The sequence below is a fragment of the Arachis stenosperma genome, chromosome 7, assembly GCF_014773155.1.
Source record: "Arachis stenosperma cultivar V10309 chromosome 7, arast.V10309.gnm1.PFL2, whole genome shotgun sequence".
NCBI lineage: Eukaryota > Viridiplantae > Streptophyta > Magnoliopsida > Fabales > Fabaceae > Arachis > Arachis stenosperma.
Window position 1 is genome coordinate 8,107,493 of NC_080383.1, and position 15,345 is coordinate 8,122,837.

Genomic DNA, 15,345 nt, shown 5'->3' on the forward strand with positions numbered 1-15,345 from the left:
TAAATAGTTAATAGGCAATAGGAGCCACAAATATAACGAAGAAAAATCAAAGTCTTTTTTAAATGATTATTGAACAGATTCAAATCTGTTCTTCATGCATCTATAAGTCAGCTGTGAGAGTCTTCCGTTAACTGAATACATTCATATTTTGTTTTAAAAAATTAAAAGAAACTTAATTATATATAAAGAATATAGATTCAATCATTAATTTTTGTCAAATAAAAAGTATATGACTAAATTATTTAAACTATATATAATTGAGAAACTATGAAGACTTATAATATAATTAAACCATAATAATAAGAATTTTGAACTAATAGTTACAGCAATTATTGAACTTATTAATTTTTATATTTCTATTCTGATCAAAATTGAATTGGATTACATTATTTAGACTGTACATAATAATTAAATAAATTTAATAGTTTGAATAATAAAACATCATATTTTTCTATTCAAATGAAATAGATAAGGTTTAAACGTAACTTCAAATGTGCATGACCATAGGCACACTTGGCGTGATAGCCTCCGGCGGTTCATCTCCATTATTAAAAGGCAAAGCTTGACTTTAGTTTTATGATATTGGAAAAGAAACAGGGTATTACAGAATTTAAAATGTTATATATACACTAAAATCAGTTATTAAAATTAGTTATTATATATTTATATATTTATATATAGATATATGTGTTATTTAATTATTTTTAATGTATATTTTATATTTTAATATATACTTTATATTAATAGTTGATTTTGATATATAATTATCCAAAAAGACACCAATAATACAAGAATAGTAAAATCTTTCCTTTTAAAATAACAGTTACTTTTATTTCCTTTTATTTATTAAAAAATTAATAAATTTTACTTAAAACAATAATTATTTTAAAAAAATTAATAATTAAATTATATCATTTAACCTATAGTTTGTCGATAAAATAAGTTTATATTATCTTTTACTAAAACGAACAAGAATATTGGACTATTGGAGGAAATTAAAACAAAGATAGCTTCCTTGAAGAACATAAAACGGGTCAAGTCATTAGTTTATAAGCATTCTTTTTCATGTGGCGCTTATTGTTCCAACTCTGATTATGATGTAATGTTCTTCACTTTCTCCTTGAATGTGTACCTTCTCTTTTTTTTTTTTTTTTTCTTTTCCCCTCTTCTTTTAGAAAAAGTTGGTTTTCTAAATACTACATTTGTATCATTCAACAATAATTTTTTATTTTTAAACTGAACAAGAAAGAACATATGATATAATGTCTTCAGAGAAGTGCCTATTAGGGTTTGACCAAGTGCTCTGCTAAGGCGTTTTTAGTGTCATATTGACGGCAGCCGATCATACAAAATTTTCATCCAAAAACTCAAATCAATCAGTGTCCGACTGAAATGGCAACATCAAATAAGAATCATGATCATACCAGGTCAACAATGCAGAAGATGAGGAGGATGTGGTGGAACTGGATAAGGAAGACTTCTCTAACGGAGTAAAAGTGTGTTCTAAAAGTTTGTTGGGAAGAGTTTTTGCAACAAGATCATTCTCCATGGGAACTATGAAAAATGCATTGAGAGCAATCTGGAATAGACCTGAGGGCTTTAGAGTTGCAGAAAAAGGAGGTAACCAATTCCAATTCTTCTTCTCTGAGGAGGTGGATGCACTGAGAATTGAGAGGGGAGCTCCATGGTTATTCAAAGATTATATTTTACTGTTAGGAGGTGGACTGAAGCAGATGCATCATCAGAGTCAAAGATAACGCTGTTTCCAATGTGGGTTCAATTCTGGGGAGTGCCGGAATGCTATAAGACGCTGGACGTTAGAAGGAAGCTAAGAAAGAAATTGGGAGAAGTTCTGGACGTTGGAATGTTTGATGTTCGAGGAAAAGAATCCAGAATTCTTAAAGCAAAGATTATGCTTAATGGAGAAAGGACTGTGCAGGATGGTTTGAAGCTGAAAACCCATGACCAGAAAACGATGGAAATTGGCTTACGATATGAAAGAATCGGAATATTTTGCACGTATTGTGCTCACCTTGGACATGGACCCAAAACATGTGGAGCTCTATTAGAAGATACAACTGCAAACAACGTTAGAGATGACATGGTGGGAGAGTGGCTCAAGGCAGATCAAGTGGGAAGGAGGATTATAGTGAAAGCGGAACAAATCCCAACAGAAAATACAGATCAAGCTAAGGCTAACCCTCAACCTCGTAAGAAACCACCACCTTCTTGGTTGCTCGATGGATTTGCTAATCTCAGTGTGATGGAAACGGGAGCAATAAGGGGGGAACCAAATGCTGGACTGGATAGTGAGGAGATGGCGGTCAGCAAGGAGAAAGTTGTGGAAGGGGGAGAGAGTTCAGCGACGCAGGACGTCCCATTGACCTTGGGCGATATTACTTCGACCCTCAATATCATTCAAGATATTAAGGGTACAGAGGATATTGGGAACAGGAGAAAGAAAATCTTAAAGGTGAAACAATTGGCGAGACAAGGAACTAATGGAGAGAGTTTACTACTTGGGGGGAAACGGAGGAGTGAAGAAAAGGAAAATTTGGAATAGAACAAGAGAGTATACATAGAGACAAATATGGATAAGAATGAGATGGTGGAGGGTGCCAGCCGTCAAGTGGCACCCCAGGAACCATGAGGCTGATTAGTTGGAACTGCCGGGGTTTGGGGAGACCCCTGACAGTCCACAATCTAAAAGGGATTACAAAATCCCACTCTCCCGAGCTCGGTTTTCTTTGCGAAACAAAAAATCAAGCTCGAAGCGTGGAACTGAAACTGAGGGCAGCAGGCTTTAGCAACTATTTCATTGTCAACCCGAATGAAACAGCAGGGGGTTTGGCGCTTGGATGGAAGGAGGATGTCACAGTTTAGGTATTACAACATTCATACTACTTCATTGCTGCAAAAGTAGTGGATTCAAGCATAAATAAGGAGTGGGGGTGATTGGAGTTTACCTGAGCACAACCGATCAGACCCGACTTCATCAGTTTGAAGAACTTAGTCCGATTATTCAACAATTTCAGGGAGAAGTAACAATCATGGGAGATTTTAATGCTATTTCATCCCAGAATGAAAAATCAGGAGGCAATTTCAAACCCCAATCAGTGATTGATGCTTTTAATTCCTTCATAGATGCTCATTCTCTTGCTAATTTAGGTATGGTGGGTAGGCCTTTTACCTGGACTAACAGGCGTAGAGGAGAGGCTCTCATTCAGGAAAGATTAGACCGTGTACTTGGGGGAGTTAGTTGGGTGGCTAACTATCCGCATGCTACTGTTTTAAGATTGTCAGAAAGCGGTTCAGATTATGCTCCTATCCTACTTGATACTAATCCAGCCAGGGAGAAATCGAAAAAGAGATTTAAATTTCAAGAAAGATGGTGTTCTAGACCAGAAGTTCGATAAATAATCAATGAAGCTTGGAAGGAAAGAGTTGAAGGTTCAGCCATGTTTGTGTTGGCACAAAAAATTTAAAAATGCCGCCATAAACTGGTTCAATGGCAGCAGATAAGCAACACAAACTCCAAAAGACGAATTGAACAAATCCAGGGTCAGATTGAAGCTCTTCGAATAGAGGGTACATTCGGGGGACAAGAATTAATTGAATTAGAAAGGCAGCTAGAAATAGCATTTCATGATGAGGAAATGTATTGGAAAGCCAAGTCTAGGATCAAATGGTTACAAGCAGGGGATCAGAACACGCAATTTTTCCATCAAAAATTCAGAAATAGAACCAGGAGGAACAAGATCTGGAAACTAGAAGGAGATAATGGTGAAGTTGCAACCACTAATGCAGGAATAGCCGAGGTGGCAGAAAGTTATTTCAGGGGCCTATTTACTTCTAAATGCCAAGCCAATCCTGAACCATATTTTACAGACTTCGAGCCGAAGGTTACAACTTCCATGAATCGTCGGCTTCGAAGACCGATCACTATAGAGGAGGTCAGGAGAGCTACATTCAGCATCCACCCTCAGAGTGCGCCTGGTGAAGACGGTATGACGGCTAAATTTTTTCAGAATTTCTGGAACATTGTTAATGGAAATGTCTTTAGAGCGATTCGAAGTTTTTTTATAAGTGGAAGAATTCTAAAAAGCCTTAATCACACTCAAATCTGTTTGATCCCAAAGGTTCCAGATGCCAATACTATGAATCAGGTGCAACCGATAAGTCTTTCTTCAGTTATCTCTAAAGTCATGGTGCATAGACTTCAAGGAATGATGCCTAAACTAATAAGTCTTAACCAGGGTGCTTTTATTAAAAGTCGACTTATATCCGATAATATTCTCATTGCCCATGAATACATGCACTATCTGAAACTAAGCGACAGGGTGTGGCAGCAAAAATGGCCGTCAAACTTGATATGAGTAAAGCCTATGATAAGGTTGAGTGGCAGTTTCTATGGTTTATGCTAAACAAGCTGGGATTTGATGATACTTGGATTAACTGGGTTCGCGAACTAGTAACTACTATTTCTTATTTTGTCGTTGTGGAAGGACAACCTTTTGGCTTTTTCAAGCCAAATAAAGGCATTCGCCAAGGCAACCCTCTATCCCCCTATCTTTTTTTATTTTGTGCAGAAGGACTCTCCTTCTTGCTACACAAGGCAAAAAAAAAATAGTACTATTCAAGGAATTCAAGTCACTAGGCGATGTCCTAGAGTAAACCATTTATTATTTGCTGACGACTCTATTCTATTTTGTAAAGCTTCTATGAATAGTTGTGATAATATTCTTAATTTACTAGCATCCTATCAGAGATTCAGCGGACAACAAGTTAATTTGGCCAAGTCGGCAATATTTTTTAGTAACAACACCCCGACCTCAGTTCGAACTCAATTGGCAGAGGCATTGAACATTAACCACATCGAGGCTCAGGACAAGTACCTTGATTTACCCTCTATTGTGTCTAAATCTAAAAAGGCAACATTCAGTTTCGTTAAAGAAAAAGTTCGAAACAAGGTTCAAGGGTGGAAGCGCAGCCTCCTCTCGGCAGGGGGAAGACAAGTCCTTCTAAAGGCGGTGGGCGAAGCCATTTCAATCTATACTCTATCCTGCTTCAGACTTCCAGATAGCCTGATCTCAGATATTCACAGCATTCTCACACAGTTTTGGTGGGGACAAAAAGGGAGTCAAAGACGAATGGCTTGGATAAGCTGGAATACGATGACCAGACCGAAGAAGGAAGGAGGACTGGGTTTTAAAGACCTTAAAGCACAAAATCTAGCCTTACTAGGAAAGCATTTCTGGAGGATCCTAACACAACCTAATTCTCTTGTAACCAAAATACTCAAAGGAAAGTACCACAAATATACAGATGCACTAAAGGCAGAGATAGGAAGCTCACCTTCATGGGGCTGGAGAAGCCTTTTAGAGAGGCGCTCTGTAGTTGAAAAAGGGATAACTTGGCGAATTGGCTCAGCATCTCAACTGCACATCTATGAAGACCATTGGCTTCCTCCTCCGTACCCCTTCACTATCACACGCAGCCCGCACCACCCAAACCTGGGACGTCCTCTTTTCTGGGTTAAAGACCTGTTCACATAGAACCAACAGTGAAATCAGACATTGATCTATGAAAATTTTCTGGCAGATGTTGCTTATAAAATACTGACTCTGAACATTGAACCTGGAGCTGATGAACTTCAGTGGGTACTGAACAAGGGTGGAACGTATGACGCTGCATCCGGCTATTCGGTGGCATACCAATTCAATCATGATCCAATTGAGTTTTGTCCCCAATTGATGAGACAAAAGGATGTATGGGTCACATTGTGGAAGCTGGCTCTCCCCCACAAAATCAAGATTTTTCTTTGGAAGAGCATCCACCAAGGTCTCCCGGTCTGCCACCTCCTTCACCATCGCTTCCCATCAACATCTGCAATCTGCTCGTGTTGCTCAGAAGAAGATGAAACAGTGCTCCATTGCTTGGTGACATGCAAATATGCTAAAGAAGTTTGGAATCAAAGTCCACTCGCATACCTGCTAGCAACATCCCCTTCTAGTACCTCCACCCAATGGTGGATATCATCAATGGAAGCCCTCAAATCTAGCCCCAATCGACAGACCCACTCCCATTTTCTTGTTATTCTTCTCTGGTTTTTGTGGAAGGAACGAAACTCATGGATTTTTGAACACAAACAGAGATCTCCCGTTGAAGTCCTCTCTTCAGCCTGCAAGCACCATGATGAACTCCTGCGACTTTCAAGCTCCCTTCTTACCTAACTTGGATAATATTGATCTCTATTTCTTTGTTTAAAAAATGCTAGTCTTTACCTTCAATTACTGAAGGCTTAGTTGGGTTATGACCCTATCTTCTTTCTTTTGGTCTTAGTAATAATGGACATCTATACTTTCTTTTCTATTAATGAAAGTTTATATCTTTGGAAAAAAAACTGAACGAGAAAGAAAAATTTATCATATGAAATTTTCAATTAATGATTTCCAATTATCATAATGCTCACAGTTTTTGTGTAAGATGATTTCTAAATCATCATTACTCTTAGAAAGGTAAGAGAGAATAATAGAAAAAAGATTTAAATGTATTTAAGTTGTGTAAAATGATACAATATAAAAAGTTATTTATAGGTGCTAAAAAAATTAAAATAATAAAAACGTAATATCCTATAATAAATATTCAGATATACTAAATAATTTTAATTAATGATAATTAATCCTAATATATTCTAACAATTACTATCAAATGTATAGATGGTATTTATAAGTTACAAGTGAATATTTTTAGGATCAAATTCTTTTAAAATAGAAGATTGATAAAGTAAAAAATTTAAAATAAAACTCTTAAATTAAAGTGGTAAGATTTACACATAATGAATTGGAAATTATAAATTCAATGGTAATCCATTTCTTAACTTTATCAATTTCTTATTTAAACTTGAAATTTTGCATAACCAACTAAGCTATTTTTATTAGCTTATTTTCTTTTCCTTCAAAATTATGTGTCCCAAATGATTTATGTAAACGTTTATTATTATTATTATTTCCAATAGTAAATTTACTCTTTTTTCTTTCTATGTAGGTAAATTTACTTTAAAAAAAATTCGTATATGACCTTAATTTGAGTAAGATTTTTTTCTCATTTTGTTGCATTCATTTATTTGTTATTAAGTAATTTTCATATAGACTATTTTTTTTTTGAATCACTTACTAGTTCCTACAATAATATATTTTTTTTAACTTACTACAAATATGTTAAAGCTGTGTTTATTATAATAATAATAATATATAATACTATAATATTGTAAGAGACATAGAAAAGTTTCTAAAATTATTTATTTTCTTTTAAATCCGCCCTTTTTATCATTTATAAATAGAAAAAAGTTTTACAATATCATAATAATGAGCTTGGGAGGCTCTAACAAAGGAGAACTCCATATAACTTATGTTTATGTCCCCTTCTAAGATAAACTACGTAATTGCATATAGAAGCCATATGTCAAATCAAGCAAGCTTAAGTAATTATTATTTAGGAGAAAATGCTTGGTAGGTTTGGGTAATAAACTAATAATCATAAGGGTTAACTTAACTAGCCTTAGCCACCAAATATGAGTCCAAAATTGTAGTAGACAATTCAATGACGCAAATTGACCCTTGACTTATAAACATACGTGGAACCATGCATATATTATCATATTTATTTCATGTCAAGTCATGCGCATTATTTAATAGCTCTTATAATTTTCTAAAAGTGCTTTCCATCTACAATCATTGGAAATTCCTATAAATACTAGTGTAACATGCACCTAACTTCTCATCAATCTCCATACTCAAAACATATTCATTAACAAAACACACAAAGTGATACAAAAGAGAAAGAGAAAGAGATGGAGAACTTCCCAGTGATTAGCTTAGAGAATGTCAATGGTAACGAGAGGAAGGCTATTCTTGATCAAATTGAAGATGCTTGTAAGAACTGGGGATTCTTTGAGGTAAGTACATTCATTTATATATTTCATGATCTTATAGTATAACACATTAATTGGTGTTTTGTATATATATATATAGTTGGTGAATCATGGAATAGAAGAGGAGTTATTGGACAGAGTGGAGAGGGTAAACAAAGAGCATTACAGAAAATGCATGGAGCAGAGGTTCAAGGAGTTTGCAGCAAGCAAGACCTTATTGGATTGGGAGAGCACCTTCTTCTTGCGCCATCTTCCGGAATCTAACATCTCTGAGGTCCCTGATCTCAGTGATGAGTACAGAGATGTAATGAAAGAGTTTGCAGTAAAGCTGGAGATTCTTGCAGAGCAGCTGCTTGATCTTTTGTGTGACAATCTTGGATTGGAGAAGGGCTATCTCAAAAACGCTTTTTCTGGATCAAGGGGTCCTTCTTTTGGGACTAAGGTTGCTAACTATCCTCCATGCCCCAATCCTGACCTTGTTAAGGGTCTCCGGGCCCACACCGATGCCGGCGGCATCATCCTTCTCTTGCAGGATGACAAGGTCAGCGGCCTCCAGCTTCTCAAGGATGGAAAATGGGTGGATGTTCCGCCCATGCGCCACTCCATTGTTGTTAATCTTGGTGACCAAATTGAGGTATTTCAACTCTCTTATTACTAATCCTTAGAATAATGTTTATAAACTGGTATAACAAAACCTTTCTCATATTTATATGCCTAACATTCACAAATTAACTACTTATATCAATTAAGGTGATTGTTCTTGTAACCTTATCCAACATGAATAATTATGGTGAAATTACATAGGTGATCACAAATGGAAAATACAAGAGTGTGGAGCACCGTGTGATAGCACAAACAAATGGAACAAGGATGTCCATAGCATCATTCTACAACCCTGGAAGTGATGCTGTGATATACCCTGCACCATCATTGTTGGAACAAAAGACAGAAGAAGGAGGAAACAAAGAATACCCAAAGTTTGTGTTTGAGGACTACATGAAGCTCTATGCTGCACTCAAATTCCAAGCTAAGGAGCCAAGATTCCAAGCCATGATGAGCGTTGCAGAAGCTTAATTAATTGCAGCTGTGTCCTAAACTTGTAATAATTTTTAAGAAGAAAATAAATTCTTCTTGAAAAAGAGTAGTTGGGAATGTTTATTTTCTGTTTTCCTATACAAGTTCTTACTACAGTAGGGTGATTAGCCTACACATATACTTGCCACTTTAGAGGTTCTGTATTTCAGAAATGTATTAAAAGTTGAATTGTGGCACAAGCTATATTTGTTGCTACTCCACTTTGAGTCCACCTTCACCTCCTAGTAATAGACTTGATGTATGTCAGAATAATCGACTTGTAAAAGTAGAAACTGAGAACTAAAATTGGCATGGTAAAATCAACAATAACATCACACATTAACGATAAATCAGAAGCTCTGATCTCATAATATATATAAACACATTGATATATAAAGATACACACACAATATATAGGTGTTCGTGTATGAAATATTCTTACATACATCTTACATGGAGGAACTTCAATGCTTAAATGAAAAATAATTTATTAGCACAACCAACACCAGACCAACTTGACAAATTGACATGCACTTGCATGTGCTACCACACGGAAAAAACAAAGAAAGAAAGAAAGAAAGAAAGAAAAATAAACTCTATTGTAGAGAGTGATAAATAAATCACAGAAACATAGTCAAAGAACTTCACCTACATCACTTGCCGTTGGAACAGTAGTAAGAATAGCTCTGAGAAGATCAAGGTAGAGTGGAAACTGAGCCAAGGCATAGAAAGCGACAGGTATGGAAGTGGCAGCGTATAAAGGGAACAAGATTGACCTGTATTTGTGGTTAACAAGAAAGAAATGGCCAGAGCAGAACGACACAAACATGGTTATGATGGAAACAAACAGAGAACTCAGCCCTGCAAGGAGTTTCAGTGGCAAACTCCTTCGAAAATCTTTGGCCACCTTCCTTGAGGTGAGGATGGAAAGGAACATTATGAGTCCGGTGACGGAGAAACATAGTCCAACAAGAGAAGCCAGGGCGAATACCTCGAATGCAGGTTGTCCCTCTAGTGGTGGCTCGCCATTATCGTAGCCACCGGGGACATTACCAGCTGTGGCAAAGGAAACACCGGCGACGAGAGCCGCCACCACGGAGCAAGATTCTGATGTATCCTTCAGCCACTGGCTAGCCTCTTGGATGAGCTCCTGGTGTGATGCGTTGAAGATTTGTCCTGCCGTTTTTGAATCCTTGTTGCTTCTGAAGTGGCAATGCCTTGGCACAGTTTTTTTCATATACTGCAACAAACACAGTAATATCGGCTATATTTTGTTTTGACTTTTGAAATATAAGTGTCAAACTTATAATCAAGATAGTAAAAGTCTAGCAACAAGCAATTTTATTAAATTTTGGCCAGCATGTAACCAGCAAAAAAAATGAGTCATTAGATGAATTCTTATACCAATCTCACACCATTAAAATCATCATTGATGACTATTTGATGGCTATAAATCACAAAAATTATTTTTCTCCTAACACTCCTTAATCAGATATAACCATTTATTTATAGGTTGCTACTTCTTCAAAGGAAGATATTATTATGCGAAATATTTAACTGGATCATTTAATGATTTATAATATAATATTTTCACATCAAAATATATTTATTTATATACTTCTTATCAATATTATGGAGGTAATAGAAAATCAACCTAAAACAGTTTAAAAGTTAACTTGTTTTGCATTTAATTATGAACGAAATAATTGATAATATTAGATGTAATAAGTATGTAATTATAGATGATAAATAATTTTATAATATCATATTAAAATTTAGGAGTCATTCAGGTAAAAATGTCTACAACATTTTTTTAAGGAAGTTTTCTAACAATTAAATTTAACATATATAATTGACAGTATATTTTTGTCATAAATAGATTAGACAAATCAATTTGACCAAAATATCGATGAAGCAAATTTTAAATCGATCTAAATTAATATTTTTTTTATAAAAGTAATTATAATATCTCTATTATAAAAAATGACTAAACTACTTATTATAAGATTATTGTAATCATTTATATAAAAATATTAATTTAAATCAGTTCAAGATTTAATTCATTGATTTTTTGGTCAAATTAATTTGTCTGATTTAATTTTAACAAAAATAATACAGTTTAATAAGTTATATGAATTGAATTTTAATTATTAAAAAATTCTTTAAAAAAAAAAAGACGTTTTAAAGTTTAAATGTCTTTTATCAGAGTGGTCCTTTAAAATTTTTATTAAAAAAATAATAATAAAGAAAGCAACTTTGGTTGGAGTAAAGATAAATTGAAAAAAGTTATATACATACCTGGTACCAGTTGAAATCCCACATCATTTGCAAAGCAGAGCCAGCTATTCGCCAAGATTTGTCTCCTTTTAAACCCTCAGCAGCCAAGTGCAACAATGTGTTGTCATCATCATCCACTCCAATAACTAAGTTGTCCCAAACTTCTGCTTCTGATTTCTTTTTGAGTTCCAGAACAACTTGGGGTTGCCTATTTTTGACAGCCACAAGCAACACATTTTGATTCTTTGAGTTCATGCTATGGATAACACTAGGTATTTTTTCTTGAATCATGGTCACCATTTCAGTAATACCATGCTTCGCTGCTAATAAATATGGTGTCTCCTTTTTACTATCATCATCACTTGCATCTTCTGTACTGTGATCTGCAACCGCAATTGCGGCTGCAATATTGCTTTTACAGTCAGCTCTGCCGCAGCCACATTTCATCAATAATTGTGGCCTCATTGGTTTCATTCTTTCACAATCTTCTCTATTCTTCACATTAGAGATGACACAATCACAACATTTTAAAACCAAGTCGCCAGATTTAGTTCCCTCCTTTGGGTCATTTTGATCAGTTGGAGCCCCTCCTCTTGTATCACTCGAATTTTGAGAAGTACCATTTTCTGGTTTTGGCGAATTCTCTGGATGTAACAAATTTTATCAATGGTTTCTTACTCATCACTACTTCAAATATGTCACATACAGTAAACTATTCGATCCTTGGATGTACTTATAAAATATCCATTTATTAGGGTACTATGCTTCGGTGAGGAATGAGGTTTTGATAAAGAAGGAAGATTGCTTCTTTCAGTAAAGAAAAAGTCTAAAAAAAATTGGGTGATGTTACTTAACCAAAGGGAAAGTATGAGGAGCCAATGAAATATTTATACAATGTGCACAATGGAGGTTTATGGAGTATTAGAGATATAATCATTAGTATTACATTTTTCCATCAGCTAAAATTTTTCGGATGAGTGGTATCATAACATGGTATTAGAGCGTTAGATCCGAAAGGTCAAGATCGATCTTTTGTGAACTCCAAAATTAGTTTAATTATTTAGAGTTAAATAATTATTATGATTAAGAAATGACATATATTTTCTTTTAATTTTATGAATTAAGAATATATATATATATATATTAATAAGAAGAGAAAAAATATATATAATAAGTTCATATTTATTTACATTAAATGTAAAAAAAGGAATAAATTTATTTATTTTTATTCAGTAATACTAAATAGCCAATATTTTTTAACCAAGATCAGTCATCAATTTTTTATAAATTAATTTATTTAATTTATATTAAATTCTAAATTATAATTTTTTATTTTGAATCATATTATAAACTCTAAAATAAGATTGACTAATATTATTAGTTAACTAACAGTTAATTATTTATATTTTTCAATCATCTACATGGGACTTATATATGCAATTATAAATTAAATACGCATACCCATATACGGTCGCCCAATATCCTTGAATATGTCTTCATCAGGGTCAAAATAACTCCATTCACCAGGCTCATCATGAGTAGGATCTACTCCCCCCATTCCGGTGAACGCTTGGAAAGGGTTTTCCATGAGTTTACTCAAGAGTTGATCACTCCATACGTGCTTCTGCTTTGTTCCTCTTACCTCCGAGAACGCTTGATTAATTAACAAGTAGAGATGCATTATGTAACAGGTAGGATTGGAGCAAAAATTGTTGTAATTAAACAACATACAAAGTAGTGTGAGAATCAAAATATTTGGTAACAAAAAAATATTAGTAAAAAATTATTAAAATTTAATATGTTTTGTTTTATTTAATGTATTTTATAATAAATAAATATTAAATAAGATAAATTTATTATGTTGGAATATTCTAGCTACAAACATATATATAAATGGTAATGTTAGGAAGACAAAAAAATAACTAGAATTTATTTTATTAATTGTTACAATAATTACTGAAAGATAAATAAAATAAATTTTAGCTGTTTTTTTTGTAAGACTTCAAAATTTTGAAAATTAAATAATAAGTTACTTACGATTTATTATATTTATTTAAAATTATATTTTTAAAGATTTTTATATATAAGTTGGATAATTTCTTATTTATAATTTAAATTTTTAATAATTAAAAAATAATGAGAATTTTATGTGCTTTAATTTGAATATTAAACTTTTGAACCTTATTTTATAATAAAGAAGAATTAATTTAATTATTTCTAATTTTTATTGAATTAGTATTTATTCGACAATAATTTAAAAGTTAATAATAAAATAGTATTTCAAAGATAATTATTTTGTATTTAATTTTGTTTTAAATTATTACTCTATCATTTTTTTTAATTAAAATTACTACACTATCTTAACTCCAAAATCTCCAATTTCATACACAAACCATAACCCTAACCTTAACTTCATCACACACACACTAATCCTAACTCCTTCATTCACAGCCGCCACCCTCACCTCCCTCGCCCCTTTATCCACGATATACTCACACACAAACACACACAACAGATAGTGGAGAGCTTGGGGAGAAAGAAGAGAAGAGAGAAGGGAGCTGTCTCGCACCATCAATGCGCAACGTTGCCGTTGTATTGTCACTGTCTAGCCGCCGTCGTGTCACCGTTGTTGTTACCACATAAAAGGAAGAGAGATATGAATTCCAGGAGAGGGAGAGGGAGAGGGAGCTCACTGCTACCGTCAAAGGTCCACCATCCGTGAAGCCAACCCCTCGTCATCATCATCGCAGACTGTTGTTGTCACCGTTAGATCTGTCACCGCTGTGCGTTGCCATCATAGAGAGGAGGAAGAGGACGCGCGGCGCCATCGCGTTGTTGGATTTGCCATCATCGTGTCTGTGTTGTTGCTGCGTCGCCATTTTGGTCGCCAAAAACTGCCGCTGGAGCCCCTGTCTTCTTGATAAGCGTTTTCGTTCCGGAACATTTGAAATTGGTATTTTGTTATAAGTTGTTAAAAGTTCTGAAGCATTGGTGACGTTGGATTGAGTTCCGGTTCTTGCATGCTGAGTTTTATGGTTGTTGTATGCGACATCAAGCTGCTGCATTGTCACTAGAACTATCGTTGCTCAGTTCTCTTGCTTATTCATAAGTATCGTTCCTTATTCTGAACCCCTTTAATTGTTGTTCCATTATATGTTACTGAGGTTTTTACGGCGTTATTTCCATAGGGTTGAGTTATGGTTATTGCATATCGCGATTTAAGTTGCTGCTGTTGCTGCGAAAGTAGAATGGAGCTGTGGTTGCGGCTGCCGCTGTTGCGGGTTGTGATGAAAAGGATTTTTGAATGCCTCTGGATTTATGGGTTCAACTATTCGAGGTAGGGGTCTTTTCTTAAAACTATTTTATGATAAAGAATTGTTACAAGTTATATTGCCATGAAGAATATATTTTTATGATTTTGTGAGGTTTATGGATTGATTTATTGACTGTTTGAGAAGATTGGATATTCTGGTTTGTCGGTTGGTGTTGTTGAATTGGTTATCTTGAATTATTGAAAACGATTGGTTGTTGTTAGAGTGGTTTTATATTGGAAATGGGAGTTATATATATGATGATGAGAAATGGCTCTGTTTTAGAAATTTGATTTATATATTTATATTGAGGAATAATTTGGTTTTGAAACTGTTAGAAAAGGGTTTTGAGAAAATGTGGTTTTGAAGAACCTGTAAAGGTGGTAAAAACCGAGTTTTAGGGGAGATGCTACCAAAATTTTCATAAAAATTAAAGAATTTGTTTAAAGTATTATTTGAAAAATTTGGATTGAAGAATTATTTTATTTGATTTTGATTAACTATGGAAAGGGTTGCATTTTTGGGATGTTTTTGATGAATTTTTAAGTAATTGTTTTAAAATAAGTGATTATGTTTCAATTGAGATTACGGTTGGGAAGTAAGAATGATTTGAATCTTTTAGAAAGATTTTTTAAAGTTAAAGTTAGTTTTGGAAAATTGGTTAAACAAAATGAGTTTTTATTGGATTACTTCTAATTAAAGGGTTATGTTTTGAAGAGTATTTAGTGAATTTAAAGTATTTGAATTTGA

The 15,345-nt window shown here is 34.1% G+C and overlaps 3 protein-coding genes across 3 annotated transcripts; 2 read left to right on the forward strand and 1 right to left on the reverse strand.

The window, feature by feature from the left end:
- The first annotated feature begins 3,050 nt into the window (after window positions 1–3,050).
- On the forward strand, window positions 3,051–6,233 carry LOC130939336 (uncharacterized). The gene is made up of 4 exons (XM_057867444.1): window positions 3,051–3,242; window positions 3,519–4,340; window positions 4,767–5,520; window positions 5,602–6,233. The coding sequence occupies exons 1-4, from the start codon at window positions 3,051–3,053 to the stop codon at window positions 6,231–6,233; spliced, it is 2,400 nt and encodes a 799-aa protein (XP_057723427.1).
- A 1,472-nt stretch (window positions 6,234–7,705) lies between these two features.
- On the forward strand, window positions 7,706–9,228 carry LOC130940875 (1-aminocyclopropane-1-carboxylate oxidase-like). Its single transcript, XM_057869149.1, has 3 exons — window positions 7,706–7,957; window positions 8,034–8,567; window positions 8,738–9,228. The coding sequence occupies exons 1-3, from the start codon at window positions 7,853–7,855 to the stop codon at window positions 9,005–9,007; spliced, it is 909 nt and encodes a 302-aa protein (XP_057725132.1). The 5' UTR covers window positions 7,706–7,852; the 3' UTR covers window positions 9,008–9,228.
- A 413-nt stretch (window positions 9,229–9,641) lies between these two features.
- On the reverse strand, window positions 9,642–12,842 carry LOC130939337 (ankyrin repeat-containing protein At5g02620-like). Its single transcript, XM_057867445.1, has 3 exons — window positions 12,746–12,842; window positions 11,306–11,928; window positions 9,642–10,247 (listed from the first exon to the last, which is right to left on the reverse strand). The coding sequence occupies exons 1-3, from the start codon at window positions 12,840–12,842 to the stop codon at window positions 9,642–9,644; spliced, it is 1,326 nt and encodes a 441-aa protein (XP_057723428.1).
- Between the last annotated feature and the right edge of the window lie 2,503 nt (window positions 12,843–15,345).